The 20724-nt window shown below is 42.1% G+C and overlaps 1 protein-coding gene across 4 annotated transcripts in view; it reads right to left on the bottom strand.

The window, feature by feature from the left end:
• Positions 1-20724, bottom strand: part of EPS15 (epidermal growth factor receptor pathway substrate 15) — a 178487-nt gene that overhangs the window by 24613 nt on the left and 133150 nt on the right. For 3 of the 4 annotated variants that reach the window (XR_011390711.1, XM_051857775.2, XM_070078538.1), the window contains 4 exons: positions 20559-20649; positions 16987-17022; positions 13282-13418; positions 3260-3329 (listed from right to left, as the gene is read on the bottom strand). Coding sequence is in view for 3 of the 4 variants with exons in the window: in XM_051857775.2 (XP_051713735.2) it covers positions 3260-3329; positions 13282-13418; positions 16987-17022; positions 20559-20649 (334 nt within the window). In the remaining variant the exon portion in view is untranslated. The remainder of the gene's footprint in view (positions 1-3259; positions 3330-13281; positions 13419-16986; positions 17023-20558; positions 20650-20724) is intronic. The other variant, XM_070078537.1, reaches the window with a different exon arrangement.

The following is a 20724-nucleotide window of genomic DNA, read 5'->3' as shown; positions in this document are numbered from 1 at the left end:
TGGAATCAACCCAGATATACATCAATTGACAACTGGATAAAGAAATTATGGTATATATACACTGAAATACTACTCAGCTGTAAAAAAGAAAAAAATGAAATCCCGTCTTTTGCAACAAAATGGATGCAACTGGAGACCATTATGCTTAGTGAAGTAAGACAATCACCAAAAGACAAATGTTTTCCCTGATTGTGGTAACTAAGATACAGAATATGATTGAAATTGACATTTTGAGATTTGATGATTGTTTACAGCTGTTGTCTATACTCTTGCGGAACAGTGGTTTTTCTACTTACTGCTTATTGAATTCTTTATTTAGTGGAGGATTAAACTTGTGATTATAAAGAAAATTCAAAGTATGTCAATGTGAAAATTAAAAGAAAAAATGGTACGTGCAAGGGAGGGAGACAGGATAGGGTGGGAAGTATCACTATGCTCTTAAAACTGTATATTTAAAATATATGAAATTTGTTCCCTTTTTATCAATTAAAATTTTTTTTTGACAGGCAGAGTTAGTGAGAGTGAGAGTGAGAGTGAGAGTGAGAGTGAGAGAGAGAGAAAGGTCTTCCTTTTTCCATTGGTTCACCCCCCAAATGGCCACCATGGCAGTGTGCTGGGCTGATCCGAGGCCAGGAGCCAGGTGCTTCCTCCTGGTCTCTCATGTGAGTGCAGGGCCCAAGCACTTGGGCCATCCTCCACTGCCCTCCCGGGCCACAGCAGAGAGCTGGACTGGAAGAGGAGCAACTGGGATAGAACCGGCGCCCCAACTGGGAGTAGAACCTAGGGTGCCGGTGCTGCAGGTGCAGCCTAGTGAGCCACGGCACCGGCCCAATTAAAAAAATTTTAAAAGACGTATTATGTTAGATATATCTATCAGATATTCAAGTAGAAATGTCAAATAGCTAGTTGGATATGAGTCTGGGGTTCAGGGAAGAGATGTGGCTAGAGACATAAATCAGCAGATAGATAGTATTTGAAGCCATAAAACCCATGTACATGCACAAAGAAGTACAGATAGAAAAGAAGTCCAGGGACTAATACCTGGGATAACCTAACTCTAAGATGTTGGGAGAAAAGAAGAAGAATCAGCAGAACAGACTAAGAAAGAATGACTTGAAGAGGCAGGTGAAAAACTAGAGACTTCATTTGAATGTGGTCTATCTATTACTACAGCTTTCATCTTGTGAAAACTGCTTCATCTCTTCACACCTTGATTTTCCTTGTCTATACAACAAACATAACACTAATTATCTCTTGTAACTGTTATAAGAATTAAATGAAACTAAGTATAGGAAAATGGTTAACACACTGACTGTTAGAACTCCCCATGTGCTAAATAAATGGTAGCTACGTTAAATCTTAGCTCTCTTCTAGTACAGTCATTTATTCTACCACTTAACAGGAAATGAACCACAAACTGGAATTTAAAAAGAAGACCGACAAAGGCATTAGCAACCTTTTATAGTAAGGCCACAATTTACCACTTTACCCTAAACGTAACTTTTCCTCTATCTATAAAGTAGCCCTTATCAAAATGTTTGTTTGATTTTCCTTGAACACACCCTATATCCAGCCTCCATGCTTGTCATGTTGTTCTCTCTTTTCCTATATGCTTGGGAAAATCAGAGCCTATTTACTGAAGGCATACCACAAATGCCATGTCCTATGTTGAAATCATCACCATTTACCCTTAATGTGATCTCCTTTTCCTTTACCAAAATTTTATTTATGAAGAGGCTGAGAGAGAGAGAGAGTGTGTGTGTGAGTTAGCTCCCATCTACTGATTCATTCCCCAAATGCCTGCAATGGTCAAGGGCTGAAGCTGGGAGCCAGGAACTCAATCCACGTCTCCCATGGTCTGAATGAACAGAAAGCTGGAATCAGGAGCTGGATTCAAACCCAGGAATACCTATGTAGGCCATCTTAACTGCTTAACTGGCCGCTTAACTGCTAGGCCAAATACCTGTTCCTTACTAGCCTTTTTCTATGCTTATAATCCTTAATTTGTCACAATCAGCAAATGTGCATACTGAACAACTCATTTTACAGTCATTAGGAAAATTAAAAGATCTCATTTTTTAGAATGATACTGAAGTACTTCATATTTGAGTTTTCTTCCTATTTTCTACTCTCCCACACAGTAACTAGAATGCTTATCTGTTTTGTTTTTAAAGGAATAGTGAGAAAGGAGCAGTTACTTAGTCGAAAAAACATTTAGACTCCATGTGACCTAGGTTTGAATCTTGGCTTCGCTTGGTTTAAATTGAGTGAAATGCATAATCTTGAACAAGTTACTTGTGGTCCTCAGTTCCTTTATGTTTAAAATGGTAATATTACTTAAAAGATTATTAAAAGAATAAATGAAAAATTAAGATACCAAAAATAAAGTATGAAGATTGTATGGTAGAATAACATTTTGTTTTTCCCTGTACTAGTAACAGAATCTATTTGTATTTGTAAAGCAATTTTCATTATCTACTGGAAGACACTAATCTTTTAATTTAGGCCAAGATTCCTAAGAGTCAATGCTGACTTTGATGCTGCCGGGCAATACGAACTTTTACAAAACAAAAAGCTTTTATTGGTTTTACTGATATTAGGTAGAGTACATATTGTAGTAAGATCTTTTTTTTTTTTTTTTTAAAGTATAGTCATTCTTTTTTTTTTTTTTTTTTTTTTTTATTTTTTGACGGGCAGAGTGGACAGTGAGAGAGAGAGAGAGACAGAGAGAAAGGTCTTCCTTTTGCCGTTGGTTCACCCTCCAATGGCCGCTGTGGCCAGCGCGCTGCGGCCGGCACACCGCGCTGATCCAATGGCAGGAGCCAGGAGCCAGGTGCTTTTCCTGGTCTCCCATGGGGTGCAGGGCCCAAGCACCTGGGCCATCCTCCACTGCACTCCTGGGCCACAGCAGAGGGCTGGCCTGGAAGAGGGGCAACCAGGACAGAATCCGGCGCCCCGACCGGGACTAGAACCCGGTGTGCCGGCGCCGCTAGGCGGAGGATTAGCCTATTGAGCCGCGGCGCCAGCCAGTAAGATCTTTAACATGAATAATAAACAAAATAATGAAGGGGAAGAAAAAAAGAAAGTGATATGCAAATGCTTGTCACTATTATTATCGGTAGATAACAATTGGATATAATTAAGTAATATTTTTAAAGCTATAATTTGTAGAGCAAATATGTTTGAAGACAGAAAAAAAGAATCTTAATTAGAAGGAAAATGCTGAACATTTAATGAAACAGACAAATGAGTTGTTTACCTGAATCACTTGCTGCAACCACAACTGTTCCACCAGGCGCAAAAGGATCATTATGTTTCAGTGTTTCTACCTAAACAGATCACAAAAATCCATCACTCAGAGAAGCAGCATTTCTGTCTTATTTTTTAATTTTAAATTTTTTTATTTATTTGACAGAGTTACAGATAGTGAGAGAGAGAGACAGAGAGAAAGGTCTTCCTTCCGCTGGTTCACCCCTCAAAAGGCCGCTATGGCCAGAACTGCATCGATCCGAAGCCAGGAGCCAGGTGCTTCCTCCTGGTCTCCCATGGGGTGCAGGGCCCAAGGACTTGGGCCATCCTCCACTGCACTCCTGGGCCACAGCAGAGAGCTGGCCTGGAAAAGGAGCAGCTGGGACTAGAACCCAGCGCCCATATGGGATGCTGACGCCACAGGCAGAGGATTAACCAAGAGAGCCACGGCACCGGCCCCATTTTTTATTTTCTTTTTTAAAAAATATTTATTGATTTATTTGGAAGGCAAAGTTACAGAGAGAGAAGGAGAGCCAGAGAGACCTTCTATCCGCTGCTTCACTCTTTACTCCCCAAATGGCTGCAAAGGCCAGGGCTGGGCCAGGCTGAGGCCAGGAGCTTTAACTGGGTCTCACATCTGGGTGGTAAGGGCCAACCCTTGGAGCCCTTCTGCTGCTTTTCCAGGCACATTAGCAAGGAGCTGGATCAGAAGTACAGCAGCCAGGACATGAACTGGCACCCATATGGGATACCAGTGTCACAGGTGGCAGCTTAACCTGCTATACCACAATACCAGTCCAGAGAAGCAACATTTCATAGCTGATACTTCTTTGCCACTGCAAAAAAAATATTCCTTAAAAACTCTAGGAAATATTAACATTTGGGACAAATGTTTCCCTAGTGATTTGTAACCCTAACAGAAATGATATATATTATTTTCAATCTTTTTCAATTGTCAAATATAGCATTTCTTCAGAAAAGTTCATGAAAAATATTTATAGATTAATAAGTCTCAAGTGAACACCTGTGTGGTCATCTCCCAGTGAACTGTCAATACCTCAGAAGCCTTCATGTGTACGCTTCCAATTCTAATCCCAGCCCTCCTCCAAAGAGTTAACTGCCATCCTGCCTTTGGTAGTATTCTTTTTCCTTCATAATTTTGCTACTCATATATAAATGCTATTTTATTTTGAAATAATTTAGACTTATGGAGAGTCCCCACACATACTTTACAAAGGATCTTCTAATATTAGTATCTCATTTCATGAGAGATTATTAAAACTAAGGGATGAGGGGCTGGCATTGTGGTGCAGCAGATAAAGCTACCACCTGCAATGCCAGCATCCCTTAGGAGCATCAGTTCATGTCCTGCTTGCTTAACTTCCAATTCAGCTCCCTGCTAATGCACCTGGGGAAAGTAGTGGAAGACGGCCCTATTGCTTGGGCCCCTGCCAGCCAGATGCAAGACCTAGCCCTTGGCTCCTGGCTTCAGCCTGGCCCAGCCCCAGCCATTGCAGACATTTGGGGACTAAACCAGAGGGTGGAAATCTCCCTCTCTCTTTATAACCCTACTTTCCAAAAAAAATAAATCAACTTTTAAAAAAAGAAAAAACTACTAAGGAATGAGGGGTTGGTGAGTGGTGCAGCAGATTAAACTGCTGCTTGCAATGCCAACATCCTTTTATCAAAGTGTTGTTTTAAGTCCCAGCTGCTCCACTTCCAATCCAGCTCCCCGCTAAAGTACCTGGGAAGGCAGCAGAAGATGGCCCAAGGATTTGGGTCCCTGCCACCCATGTGAGAGAACAAAATGAAATTTCAGTTCCTATCTTTGGCCTGGCCCAGTTCCAATACCATTCAGGGAATGAACTTGTCTCTGTTTCTGCTTTTCTGTATCTATTTCAGATAAGTAAAATTTAAAATAATAATAAAAAAAAATCCTAGGGGCTGGCGCTGTGCGGTAGTGGGTAAGGCCACTGCCTGCAGTGCCAGAATCCAATATGGAAACCAGTTCGAGTCCTGGCTGCTCCGCTTCCAATCCAGCTCTCTGCTATGGCCCAGGAAAGCAGTAGAAGATGGCCCCAGTCCTTGGGCCCCTGTACCCATGTGGGAGACCCAGAAGAAGCTCTTGGCTCCTGCCTTTGGATCAGTGCAGCTCTGGTCGTTGCAGCCAATGCGGAATGAACCAGCGGATGGAAGACCTCTCTTTCTCTCTCCCTCTCCCTCTGCTTCTCTTTCTCTCTCTGTGTAACTCCGACTTTCAAATAAATACATCTTAAAAAAAAAAACCTAAGGAATGAACACTAGCACAGAACTGCAAACTACCAACTTCATTTGAATTGCACCAGTCTTTTTGTTACTGTCCTTTTATTTTAAATGAATTCATCACTGTTTTCTAATCTCTTCACAACCAGTTTCATTTTTAAAAATATATAATCCTGGCCGGCACCGCAGCTCACTAGGCTAATCCTCTGCCTGCAGGGCGGACACCCCAGGTTCTAGTCCTGGTTGGGGCGCCGGGTCCTGTCCCGGTTGCTCCTCTTCCAGTCCAGCTCTCTGCTGTGGCCCGGGAGGGCAGTGGAGGATGGCCCAAGTGCTTGGGCCCTGCACCCGCATGGGAGACTAGGAGGAAGCACCTGGCTCCTGGCTTCGGATTGGCGCAGTGCACTGGCCGTAGTGGCCATTGGAGCGTGAACCAACAGAAAAGGAAGACCTTTCTCTCTGTCTCTCTCACTGTCCACTCTGTCAAAAAAAAAAAAATATATATATATATACATACATATATATACATATATATATATAAAATCTATTTATTTATTTGAGAGGCAGAGAGATACACAGAAAGTTCTGATCTGCAGGTTCACTCCCCAAATGCCTGCAACAGCCCCTGACTGGGGGCAAAATCAAGAACTAGGAACTCAATACAGGTCTCTCCTGTGAGTGGCAGGAATGCAATCACTTAAGTCACCACCACTGCCTCTCAGGGTCTGCGTTAGCAGGAAGGAGCCAGAGCTGGTACTTGGACTCTGATGTGCATATATTAGCTTTTAAGCCAAACAGCCATCCAGGATGATCTTTTTCTATTCTAGGACATGATGTCACATTTAAGATGCACACTGTTCTAACTTTTAAATATCTTAGTACTTACTATCAGCATTTCCACTTTCTGTTGTTTAAAAAATAACTGAATTGGGGCCGGCGCCACGGCTCACTAGGCTAATCCTCCGCCTAGCGGCGCCGGCACACCGGGTTCTAGTCCCGGTCGGGGCGCCGGATTCTGTCCCGGTTGCCCCTCTTCCAGGCCAGCTCTCTGCTGTGGCCAGGGAGTGCGGTGGAGGATGGCCCAGGTGCTTGGGCCCTGCACCCCATGGGAGACCAGGAGAAGCACCTGGCTCCTGGCTCCTGTCACCGGATCAGCGCGGTGCGCCGGCCGCAGCGCGCCTCCGCGGTGGCCACTGGAGGGTGAACCAACGGCAAAGGAAGACCTTTCTCTCTGTCTCTCTCTCTCACTGTCCACTCTGCCTGTCAAAAAAAAAAAAAAAAAAAAAAAAAAAAAAAACAAAAAAACAAAAAACACACACACTGAATTGTATAATTTTTTTGACAGGTAGAATTAAGACAGTGAGAGAGACAGAGGCAGAGACAGAGACAGAGACAGACAGAGAGAAAGGTCTTCCTTACGTTGGTTCACCCCCAAATGGCCGCTGCAGCCGGTGCGCTGCGCCAATCCGAAGCCAGGAGCCAGGTGCTTCTCCTGGTCTCCCATGCGGGTGCATGGCCCAAGTACTTGAGCCATCCTCCACTGCCTTCCCTGGCCACAGCAGAGAGCTGGACTGGAAGAGGAGCAACCAGGACAGAATTTGGCGCCCCAACAAGGACCAGAACCCAGGGTACTGGTGCCGCAGATGGAGGATTATCCTAGTGAGCCACGGCGCTGGCTGAATTGTAGAATTTTGAGACACACACACAGAACTCTCTGCTTAAGAGATCCTGTTTCATTCAATAACAGGCAATGTTGAAGTCTGGCATCAATGGTAAGATCAAGTGGGTACAATAGGTAAGGACTTCACCTGAAACCAGAGATTTCTGCTATTGAACTGTCTTCCTATTTTATAGTTTGGCTTTTAAAAATTTAGTTATTTTATTTGAAAGGGATAGAGACAGAGAGAGATCGTCCATCTGCTGGTTTACTCTTGGAATGCCCACAATATCTGGGCCAAAGCTGGTAGCTTAGAAATCAATCTAGGTCTACCACATGGGTGGCGCCCTTGAGCCATCATCACTTGCTACAACCTAGCATATGCATTAGCAGGAAGCTGAAATTGGAAGCAGGGTTAGAATTCAAACCCAGGCACTCTGGTATAGGTTGCAGGATATAAGGTATAGGATGCTTATAGGATATAAGCAGCATCTTAACCACTGTGCCAAACACCCACCCTGAAACATTAGTTTGCAATTACAGTCAAACAAATTGTGTATTTAGGAAGATAAGTTAAAATTTCTCTGACACCAGGTTCTTTTGAAGGGACATGTTAAAAGCCTTGGAAAATAGTTAAGTAAAAAGAGTGTGGAAAGAGTTCATGAACCCAACTCTGACTCATGGTTATCAATATTGTCTCTATTGTATAGACTCTACTTCCAGTCATCAAGAAGTTGGATATTATAATTGAAATGTCAAAGGATTGGGCCTGACACTGTGGCAGAGCAGGTTAAACTACCTCCTGTAACACTGGCATCCTGTACTGGTTCGAGTCCCAGTTGTTCTACTTCTGATCTAGCTCCCTGCTAATGTGCCTGGGAAGGCAGTAGAAGATGGCACAAGTGCTTGGGCCCCTGCTGCCCACATGAAAGAGTAGGATGAAGCTTCTGGCTTTTGCCTGGCCCAGCCCCATCCAATGCAGCCATTTGGGAGTAAACCAGTGGATGGACGTTCACGTGTGAGCTCTCTCGTGCGTACTTGCTCTCTCTCTCTCTATTTCCTTCCCTCCCTCCAACTCTGCCTTTCAAGTAAGCCTTTAAAAATCTTTTTTAAAAAAACTACACCCATTGGAGAAGAAAGACAAATTTTCAAGTAGTAGGAAAAGACTGCTGGAGAGAGAGATGGAAGCATAACTGCTAACTTAATCTAAGTCTCATTTACTTAAAAATGAAGATAACAACATGAGCCTCATAGGATTATTATGAAAGTGCAAAGTAATGCATAGGCAGAGTTTAGCACCACTCCTGGCACACAGAAGATACTAGATAAAACTGTAGCTGTTATCATACTGTGAATTTGTTCTTTGTTTTGTTTTCAATGGAAAAATTACAAGTTGCAAGCAAGAGCAACATTCATTTTGAAAACCAGGGAAAAGAGACCAGCATTGTGGCACAGTGGATTAGGCTGCCACTTGTGATGCTGGGGTTCCCCACTGGGCTGCCAGTTTGAGTCACAGCTACTCTACTTACTGAGAATGCAGAGGAAGACAGCCTGAGTTCTTGGGTCCCTGCTGCTCTCATGGGAGAAACATATGGAGTTCTAGGCTCCTGCATTTGGCTTGGCTCGGTCCTGGCCCCTGTGGCCATTTGGGGAGTGAGGCAGCAGATGGGAGACTTCTCATTGTCTCTCCCTCTGTCACTCTGACTTTCCAGTAAGTAAATAAATTTTAAAAAGGACTAGGAAGAAAAAAGAGTAAGAAGGACAAATGGCAGAAAAATCTCACCAGGTGTGGTCATTTGGCATAGTGGTTGAGATGCCTTTTGGGATGCCAGCATCTCATATCAAAGTGTTTAGATTTGGTCCTACTCTACTCCTGATTCCAGCTTCCTGCTGGTGTGCACCTTGGGAGGCAGAAGGTGATGACTCAAATGGCTGGGTCTCTCCTATACCTGTGTGAGACCCAGATAGTTTTTTGCTCCTGGTTTTGGCCTAGCCTATTACTGGCTGTAGCAGGCATGTTGGAGGTGTGTGTGGGTAGGGCAGTGAACGAGTGGATGGGATATCTGTCTGTTAGGTAACTAAATTACATAAAAGAAAAATATCTTACTTAGGGAAGAATAGAGGTATATATTATTTTTAAATTAGTAAGAACTGATTTGACTTATTCTTAAAATGAAAAGAATGTGAAATGAATGGCTAGGCTAAGAAGGTGAGAAGAAAAAAAAGCAGGTTGTATCTAACTTTAGAAAAATTTGCCAAATGTGCCCACATTGCAAACTAAGTGGTAGGAAAACAGAGTATCCTGTAGCCTGTGGAAACCACAAATATTCACTTACAGAGGTATTTGTCCAGTTTTACATCAATGGAAAATACCAGCTGATGGCCAAGTAGCTCTTTACTGAATACAGTAAGGAAGTAATCTGAGAATACTAAAGCAGAATCAATTATTCTTATAAGGAAGTATTCTTAAATATTTTAAAACTGTTTAATTTATTTGAGAGTCAGAAACAGAGAGAGCTTGGTGGTTCACCTTATAAAAGCCTGTAACATCCAGGGCTGGGTTAGGATGGAAATAAGAGGTCAGGAACTCAATCCAGGTCCCAACCTACTTGAGCCATTACCTGCTGCCTCCCAAGGGACACATTAGGAAGATGCTGGATGGGGCTAGCGCTGTCGTACAGTGGGTTATAGCCCCAATCTGCTGGGCCAGCATCCTCTATGGGCGCTGGTTCGAGTCCCAGCTGCTTCACTTCTGATCCAGCTCTCTACTAAGGCCTGGGAAAGCAGTAGAGGATAGCCCAAGTCTTTGGGCCCCTGCACCAGCGTGGGAGACCTGGAAGAAGCTCCTGGCTCCTAACTTCATATCAGCTCAACTCTGGCCTTTGCAGTCATTTGGGGAGTGAACCAGCAGATGGAAGACCTTTCTCTCTCTGGCTCTACCCCTCTCTGTAACTCTGTCTTTCAAATAAATAAAATAAATCTTAAAAAGAAGCAGCAGCAGCAGCAGCAGCAGCAGCAGCTGGATCAAAAATGGAGCCTGGGTTCAAACCCAGGCACTCAGGGGCCAGGGCTGTGGCGCAGCAGGTTAATGCCCTAAGTGCTGCATCCCATATGGAAGCCGGTTCTAGTCCCGGCTGCTCCTCTTCTGATCCAGCTCTCTGCAGTGGCCTGGGAAAGCAGTGAAGGATGGCCCAAGTCCTTGGGCCCCTGCACCTGCGTGGGAGACCTGGAAGCAGCTCTTGGCTCCTGGCTTCAGATCGGTGCAACTCCAGCCGATGCCACCATCTGGGAAGTGAACCATCAGACAGAAGACCCCCCCACCCCCCGCCTCTCCTCTCTCTGTGTAACTCTGATTTTCAAATAAATAAATAAATCTTTAAAAAAAAAAACACCCAGGCACTCTGATATGGAATGCAGATGTTCTAAGTGGCATCTTGACCACTATTCTAAATGCCCACTCTAAGGCAAGTATTCTTAATGTAAGAATATTAGAATACAAAAATTCCTTTCTTCAAATGCCTGTCAATCACCTTTTCCTTTCTAAGTCCAGTTATTTTCAGACCTGAAACTGTTGTCTAAAAACAACCAAAAGACTCCAAATAAAAACAAGAAAAAAAATCTCTCTCAAGCCACTTGTAATTACTGAAATTGCATGATGGATATATGGAATTTATTAAAACATTTAATTATGTTATTTTTTAGTATTTTTAAATACCCCAAATATAAAGTGTTTTGTTTGTCTGTTTAAGCTTCCAGATGGCAAAGCATTAGTTGTATGATCCTGGACATGTTAAGTTTTCCAAGTTCCAGTGACAATGTTTTTTTTTTTAAAAAAAAAAAAAAGATTTATTTATTTGAAAGGCAGAAATACAGAGAGGTAGAGAGAGAGAGAGAGAGAGAGGTATTCCATCCGCTGGTTCACTCTCCAGATGGCAGCAACAGCTGGAGCTGTACTGATCTGAAGCCAGGAGCCTGGAGCTTCTTCCAGGCCTCCCATGCAAGTGCAGGGGCCCAAGGACTTGGGTCATCTTTTACTGCTTTCCCAGGCCATAGCAGAGAGCTGGATCGGAAATGGAGCAGCTGGGACTCAAACCGGCACCCTTATGGGATGCTGGCACTGCAGGTGGCAGCTTTACCTGCTGCTCCACAACGCGGGCCCCAACTAATTAATTTTTGAAAAGAACAATGTTGGGGCCGGTGCTATGGTGTAGCGGGTAAAGCCGCCACCTGCAGTGCCAACATCCCATATGGGCACCAGTTCAAGTCTCAATGCTCCACTTCCAATCCAGCTCTCTGCTAATGACCTGGGAAAAGCATCGGAAGATGGCCCAAGTGTTTGGGCCCCTGCAACCATGTGGGAGACCTGGATGAAACTCCTGGCTCCTGACTTCTCCCTGGCCCAGTCCTGGTTGTTGTAGCTATCTGGGGGAGTGAACCAGTGGTTGGAAGATCTCTCTCTGTCTCTCCCTCTATTTCTGTAACTCTGACTTTCAAATAAAAACAAATAAATATTTTTTAAAAAATAAATATTAGTTAATTAAATTGAGAGATGTCGAGACAGAGAAGCAGAAACAAAGAGCACCTATTTGCTACTTCACTCTGCAAATTCTTGTAATGGTCTGTTCCAAGTCAGGGAACCAGAAAGACTATCCAGGTGTGTCATGTCGGTAACAGAAACCAAATTACTTGAGGCATCATTGTGGCTACCCAGGGTCGGCATTAGCAGGAAGTTGAATCAGGAGTCAAAACTGAAGACTGAACCTAGGTACTTCAATATGGGACATAGGTATTTAACCATTAGGTTAAATGTCTGTGGCCATTCTACCCGCTCCTCTCCGTCCCTATACATACATACATACATATATATATATATATATGAAAGATTTAATTCATTGATTTATTTTAAAGGCAGAGTGACAGAGAGGGAGAAAGAGAAATTTGGTTCACTTCCAAATGCCTGCAACAATCAGGACTGGGTTAGGCCAAAGCCAGGATCCAGGAACTCCATCTGGGTTTTCCACATGAGTGGCGAGGACCCAAGTACTTGGGTCATTATCCACTGTCTTTCCGGGCACACTAGCAGGAAGCTGGATTGGAGGTGGAGGAACCAGGACTCAAGATGCCACTCTGATAAGGAATGCACACATCTCATGCAGCAGCCAAACCGCCAAACCTGTTATACTACAACGCTCACTCTTCTAGTGTCATTATTTTTAAAATAAGGACACCAAGACCTTCTCTGCAAGGTTGTTGTGAAGATAAGAAAAAACATGAATGTAAAGCACACAAAAGCACTGAATATACATAGTACACAGTTATTAAACAGTGTCTGTTGTTGTAGGTATGTACATTCTGAAGAGAGCCTGAGATTTGGTGAGAATTTGCACTATTTTTTTTACAAGATTAACATTCCGAAAGAGAGTATAAAATAACAAAGGATTTTATTTTCTAGAAGATCAATATTGTTTCATTCATTCATTCAAAAGGCAAAGCAACAGAGAGAGGGGGAGAAAGAGAGAGAGAAAGAGAGAGATCTTGCATCTGTCGATTTCACTTCCTAAATGGCTACAAAAGCAGGGGCTATGTCAAGCCAAAACCAGGATAGGAACTCTATCCATGTCTCCCAGGTGATCAGAAGGCACCCAGGCACTTGATTCATCACCTGCTGCTTTCCAGGTGCATTAGCATAGTGCTGGATCAGAAGCACAGTAGCAGTCAGGACCTGAACTGGCACTCTAATATGGGATGGGAGCAATCCCAAGAAGGGGCTTAACCTGCTGCACCATCATGCCAGCCCCCGATATTACTTTTAAAGTAATGTTAGTCACTTCAGTAAAACACCAAACATTTCTGAAAAGCTTTCCTTAAGACTAGCTTAGAATTTTCTAATTATGTATGTTTAATATCCTCAATGGGTCCCTTGAAGAATGCACTTACTTTTTTTACAAAGTAATTTCTTACAGTCAATACAAAGGGGGTGATCAAACTATGAAACACCAGTCCGAAGCAAAAACTGGAAGGCCTAGTAGAAATAATCCAAATGATGATTCTTTCATCATTGTATAGCTTAAGCAACTCACTTAGGACACTTATTACACATTTAATGTCATACTTACCGATGTATTACTGCTGTTGCTGGCTGCACTGAAAGGGTCAGTACTTGAAGTGGCAAAAGGATCAGTAGAAGATTGCTTGAAGAAGCAGTCAGATGCAAATGGATCAGAACCTCTAAAGGGATCACCACCAAATGGATCTAAGAAAACAAAGTACAATATATGAGACCAAAAAAACCCCCATTGTACTAAATCTCCAATCACCTAATGACATGATCATTGCCTTAATTCAATGACATTCTTGGAGCTGGCACTGTGGCACAGCCACTGCTTCTTGTGATGCTGGTATCCCAACCGGAGGGCTGGCTTGAATCCTGGGCTGCTTTGTTTCTTTCTTTCTTTTTTTTTTGACAGGCAGAGTGGATAGTGAGAGAGAGAGACAGAAAGGTCTTCCTTTTGCCATTGGTTCACCCTCCAATGGCCGCCATGGCTGGTGCGCGCGACCAGCACACCGCGCTGATCTGAAGGCAGGAGCCAGGTGCTTCTCCTGGTCTCCCATGGGGTGCAGGGCCCAAGCACTTGGGCCATCCTCCACTGCCCTCCCTGGCCACAGCAGAGAGCTGGACTGGAAGAGGGGCAACCGGGAAAGAATCCGGCGCCCCGACTGGGACTAGAACCCAGTGTACCAGCGCCGCCAGGTAGAGGATTAGCCTATTGAGCCATGGTGCCGGCCTGCTTTGTTTCTGATCCAGCTCCCTGCTAATGTGCCTGGAAAGGTAGTGGAAGATGGCCCAAGTGCTTAGACCCTGCCACCTATGTGGGAGACCCAGATGGAACTCCAGGCTCCTGGCTTCGGCTTGGCCCAGCCCCAGCCATTGTAGCCATTTGGGAAGTGAACCAGCGAATGGAATACCTCTTTCTCTCTGTGTCTCCCTCCCTCTTTGTCACTCTGCCTTTCAAACAAAAAAGAAAATAATAACTCTTTAAAAAAAGGTCTGGCAAAGCAAAAACATTTTTAAAAAATAAATAAAAGGTATTCTGAACTTCTGCAGAATTTAAGTTAGGCACTTTTAATTTCAGATTACTTTGTGATTTTGATAGAAGAGACACAGCCTTTTATCTAATACACTTATTTTTAAAAATGGTATATCAATTTTAAATGACTTTTTTTTTTCTTTCTTTTTTTGAAAGGCAGAAAGAGACAGACAATCAGAGACCTTTCATCTACTGGTTCAATCTTCAAATGACTGCAATACCTGAGGCTGGGCCAGGCTGAAGCCAGGAGCCTGGAACTCAGTCTGTGTCTCTCATGTGGTTGGCAAGGACCCAAGTACTTGAGCCATCATCTGCTACCTCCCAGGGTATCAGGGTAGAAACCCAAACCTACGCATTCCTATATGAGATGAGGAGATCCCAAGCAATGTCTTAACCACTATGCCACATACCTTACCCTGGGACCTAATTTTAAGTATCCTTATTCTATGCTATTGAAAACTGAAGAAAATGACAAAAACTTCTAAACTAAATGATAAACAAGATGTGCTTCATCTTAATAAAAATAATCCAAGAAACAGAATATCTTAAAAAGCTTGATGTGGGGCCAGGATTGCAGTGCAGTGGGTTAAGCCACTGCTTGGTAAGGCAAGCATCTCCTGTAAGAGTGCTGATTCAAGTCTAGGTTGCTGTGCTTCCAATCCAGCTTCCTGCTAGTTCTCCTGCGAAAGCAACAGAAGATGGCCTGAGTACATGGGCCCCCGGCACCTATGGATGGCAGTTCTGGCTCCTGACTTGATCTAGACCTGGTTGTTGTAGCCATCTGGGGTATGAATTAGTTGATGCAAGATGGATGGATCTCTCTCTCTCTTTTGTTCTGCCTTTCAAATAAGTAAATATATTTTTAAAAAGCTTAACATTTAGTAATTCTTCAAGATGCTTCCTTTCTCTCATTTACATGAATAATAAAATTACATGAAAATAAATATTATGTTCTAAACCTTGTAGTAATGTAGATCATTATGATCATCTAATCTTTAGCTACTAAGAAGAAATTAAATGTTACTAAAAGCATTATTATTGTGAACTAAAATTGATCACTTGGACTAGTGAGATGGCATTGGTACATGCCACCTTTATGGGATTGTATTGGAATCCCCTGGCATGATTCTAACTCCATCATTTGGGGCAAGTCCGATTGAGCATGTCCCAAACTGTACATCTCCTCCCTCTCTTCACTAGTCCAAGTGATCAATTTCAGTTCACAATTGATCACACTGATAGGTCTAAGAGTCAAAGGGATCACACAAACAAGTCTAGTGTCTGTTAATACTAACTGATAGAATCAAAAAAGGAAAGAATGATCCATCATGGAAAGCGGGATACACAGCAGACTCACAGAATGGCAGATGTCCTAAATAGCACTCTGGCCTCAGAATCAGCCCTTAAGGCATTCGAATCTGGCTGAAGAGCCCATGAGAGTATTTTAGGCATGGAAAGCCAAGACATGCTGGGGAAAAAAAAAAAAAAAAGAAGACCTAACTGAAAGATCTCTGTGAGTGAGATTCCAGTGGAAAGAACGGGGCCATCAAAGAAGGAGGTACCTTTCTCTGAAGGGAGGAGAGAACTTCCACTTTGCTATGACCCTGTTGGAGTAAGATCGAAGTCAGCGAACTCCAAAGGCTTCTATAGCCTTGGCAACTCATGACTAGAGCCTAGGGAGATTACTGACGCCATAAACAAGAGTGTCAAATTGTTAAGTCAACAACAGGAGTCACTGTGTACTTGCTTCTCATGTGGGATCTGTCCTTAATGTGTTGTCCAATGTGAAGTAATGCTATAACTAGTACTGAAACAATATTTTACACTTTGTGTTTCTGTGTGGGTGCAAACTGATGAAATCTTTACTTAATATATACTAAATCAATCTTCTGTATATAAAGATAATTGAAAATGAATCTTAGCCGGCGCCGCGGCTCAATAGGCTAATCCTCCACCTTGCGGCGCTGGCACACCAGGTTCTAGTGTCGGTCGGGGTGCCGGATTCTGTCACGGTTGCCCAACTTCCAGGCCAGCTCTCTGCTGTGGCCAGGGAGTGCAGTGGAGGATGGCCCAAGTGCTTGGGCCCTGCACCCCGTGGGAGACCAGGATAAGTACCTGGCTCCTGGCTTCGGATCAGTGCGGTGCACCGGCCACAGTGTGCCAGCTGCGGCGGCCATTGGAGGGTGAACCAATGGCAAAAGGAAGACCTTTCTCTCTGTCTCTCTCTCATTCACTGTCCACTCTGCCTGTCAAAGAAAGAAAGAAAGAAAGAAAGAAAGAAAGAAAGAAAGAAAGAAAGAAAGAAAGAAAGAAAATGAATCTTGATGTGAATGGAATGGGAGAGGGAGCTGGAGATGGGAGTGGTGCGAGTGGGAGGGAAATTATGGGGGGGGAGCCATTGTAATCCATAAACTGTACTTTGGAAATTTATGTTTACTAAATAAAAAAAAAGATTCTACCATTAAAAAAAAGCATTATTAATACTATTTCTTTTTTTAAAAGGTAAAGTTAAGGTTTACTAAGAAAAATCACAAGAATCTACCACTCTCTTTCTGAATATGACAGGCACAAACTAAAGCTCCTACTGAGGCTTTAGATTAACAATTTCAAGACTACATGCAAAAAGGAAGTCCATTTCCTCTAACTACCCAGCTTGTGATCTACCACTCAACGTAAGTTTGTATTAAGCAGAACTGAATTTTAACCCAAGGTGGAATTCAATAATATACTAACCAATTTTTCCAAAAGGATCATCCTTGAAAGGATCACCTATGATAAAATAAATAGGTAAAAATCAAAATAACAATATTTACTGTTGTCACACCATTACTTGAAGGGTAACTTTACTACAACAGAAAAGCAATATTTCTAAAGCAGTTTGCTTCAATAACCCCATCTCAAAGTAGAAAAAGTTACTAGAGATATTGAAAATAATAAAAAATATAGAACTCAATACACCTCATAAAAGAGAAAATTTGAAATAGAATCAACCAAGCTTACCTTGTTCACAAGTGAAAATTACAGAAAATACAGATATATAAAAATTTTAGTAACAAAATCTCTATTTTCCACAAGAGTACTTGGTGAATAGTACCATCATTACCTCAGAAATAAAGGCTCTGAGCTGCACTGAAGCAAAAAATTTTTTAATAGAATTGAAGAGTCCAGAAGTAAACTCATATTTATGGTCACTTGATTTTTGACAGAACTAAGAACACACAATGGGGAAAGGATAGTCCTTTTTTAAAAAGAAGACGGAGACAAAGAGATCTTCCACCCACTGGTTCACTACCCAATGCTTGTAACAGCCAGGGCTGGGCCAGTCTGAAGCCAGAAGCCTGGAAATCAATCTGGGACTCCTATGTAGGCAGCAGGGATCCAAGTACTTGGGCCATCATTGTTGCCTTCCTGAATACACACTGGCCAGAAGCTGGAATTAGAAGTGGAGGGGAAACTTGAACCCAGGCACTCTGATATGGGATGCAGGAAATCTCAAGTAGCATCTTAACTACTGCACCAAACACCTACCCCAGGGCAGTCTTTTTTAACACTACATGCAAAGGAATGAAGTTGGATGCTGCCCCCTGCAACACACACACACACACACACACACACACACACACACACCATATAGAAAGATGAAGTAAAAACAGAACAAAGATCTAAATACAACAGTAAAACTACGGCATTCTTCAAAGAAAACACAGGAGTAAATCTCATAACTTTGGATTAAGTGATGGTTAGTTAGATGCGATGAAAAGCACAATTGATAAAAGGAAAACATAGGCCGGCGCCAAGGCTCAATAGGCAGGCTAATCCTCCGCCTTGTGGCGCCAGCACACCGGGTTCTAGTCCCGGTTGGGGCGCCGGATTCTGTCCCGGTTGCCCCTCTTCCAGGCCAGCTCTCTGCTGTGGCCAGGGAGTGCAGTGGAGGATGGCCCAAGTGCTTGGCCCTGCACCCATATGGGAGACCAGGAAAAGCACCTGGCTCCCGGCTTCTGATCAGCGCGGTGCGCCGGCCACAGTGCACCGGCCGCGGCAGCCATTGGAGGGTGAACCAACGGCAAAAGGAAGACCTTTCTCTCTGTCTCTCTCTGTCTCACTATCCACTCAGCCTGTCAAAAAAAGATAAAATAAAAAAAAAAAGAAAAACATAAATTGAACTTCACCAAAATGAGAAACTTTGTATTGGATATACCAACAACAACACAAAAGACAACACAGAATACCAAGAAAATACCTGCAAATCATGTATTTGACAAGGAATCATAATCAGAAAATGTAAAGAGCACTGAAAAAAAAATCAATAAAAACACAATCCAACTTAAAAATGGACAAAATGGGGAGACATTGTGGCACAGAGGTTAAGCCATTGCTTGAGACGCCAGCATCCCTTATTGGAGCGCTGGTTCATGTCCTGGTTGCTCTGCTTCCAATCTACCTTCCTGCTACTGTGCTGGGAAAGTAAAAGATGATATACACTGCTACTGAGAATGTAAAACAGTAAAATGTTTGGGTCCCTGCCACCCATGTAGGAGACCTGGATTGAGCTCCTGGCTTTGGTCTGGCCAACCTCAGCTGTTGTTGCCATTTGGGGAGTAAACCAGTGGGTGGAAGATTCTCTCTATTGCTTAGCCTTTCAAATAAATGATTGGGCAGAATAAATTGAATACACATTCTCCAAAAAAGACATACAAATGGCCAATAAGCACACAGAAAGGTGCTCAACATTGGTGACAGGGAAAATACACGTAAAACACAATGAGTTGTCACTTTATAAAACCCACTTGGGATGCCTATAATCAAAAGGATAAATAGTAACAAATATTGGTGAAGACATTGAAAAATCACAACCCATATACACTGCTGGTAAAACTGTAAAATAGTTCAGGCTCTTTGGAAAACAATCTGACCATTCCTCAGCCAACTAAACATAGAATCACCAATTAAACAGTTACCTACTACGTGACCTGATATATAACCAGGAGAAATGAAAACATAAATCCACACAAAAACTTGTACATCAATGTTTTTAAGTAGCCTTATTCATAAATGGAAATAACTCAAATGTCTATTGACCAATGAATAAATAAAATGTGACCAATGGAATATTATCAACAAAAAGTAACAAAACACTGAAACACATGATGGTACTTCGAAAGACCTATGGGAAATGGAAAAAAAGTTTATTTGAGTGCAAAAAAATTTTGAGGGGGTGAGCATCTGGAACAGCAGTTAAAATGCTGCTTGGAACACCTGTCACTTTTTCATCCTCTATATTTCGGCCTTTCAAATTAAAAAAAAATTTTAATCTACATAGTTTGCTCATAATACACATTTTTCAGGAACTTTCTGAAGACTTCTTGTATACATGAATTTCAAAATTTTCTGCACGAAGATAAAATCCTATTTCCCACAAACATTTTGAAGCACCCTTGTACTACAACATAAGTGAACTTTGAAAATATTATTATATTAAGAAGGCAGACATAAAAAATGTATTATGTAATTCTATACATAGATACAGAAAGCAAATTAGTGGTTGCCTATGGTAGGACATGGGAAGTGAGTGCTACTGGGTACGGAGCTTCATTATGGGGTGATGAAAAGTGTTCCAAAATTAGAATGTGTTAATAATCATAAAATTGTGAATATACTGAAACCAGTAAATGGTATACTTTGAATGCACAATGAATCTTTTAATATTTTGTATGCTTTTTTAAAAAAAGAATTCTAACATTTGGGCTCATTTCCGTTGAAATACTAAGCAAGTTATTTTGCCATTGTAAAACAGACTAAACTGATTTATCAATTTCACAAGCTGATTTTGGAGGTAAAAGGTAAAGGAACATTGTTTTAATATAGTTTACATTGACATCAGACATGTGACTTTATCAAAGTTAGTTTTCTCCAGTAAGATATAAAAGCAATAAGGGAAGGGATCTTTTATAGTTTCTACTGTTTTAAAAACACAGTACTGGCATTTTAAAATGATTACTGGTTGACTTAAAAGCATCAAATCTCCACTACTGGTCTCTAACTTTTTTTCCTTTGGTTCCTACTCTGAAGAAGAAACATACTCTTAACTAAGAACTCCTAAGGAAAAATAATCAACAACTTAGTCCCAGGATTTAGTTGCCTATAGAGGATAAACACTAGTAAAACTAAGCACATAAACCCTTACTCTCACCTCCACTTCTGTTGTTAACAAGGATGCTCTCAAAACTGAAGCTCTAATTCTTATACAGTTTATATGTTAAAGGGTCTGTTTTGTAAACCTGTATTATTGAAGAAAGAGTACTTACTGCCAACAAAAGGATCAGACTGGAAAAAATCTAAGTTTGTATCTGCAACTGGATCTGTCAGTGAACTTGATTCTGCATTAAATGGATCCTCCTAAAATAATTTTAAAATAAAACATTTTTATGAATCAAAGTGTTAAAAGATAACATTTTTAAGTAAAATAATTCA

Source organism: Oryctolagus cuniculus, chromosome 7 (assembly GCF_964237555.1).
Source record: "Oryctolagus cuniculus chromosome 7, mOryCun1.1, whole genome shotgun sequence".
NCBI classification, from domain to species: Eukaryota; Metazoa; Chordata; class Mammalia; order Lagomorpha; family Leporidae; genus Oryctolagus; species Oryctolagus cuniculus.
The sequence above is the reverse complement of the archived record's forward strand: the minus strand, read 5'-3'. Positions and strand labels throughout refer to the sequence as shown.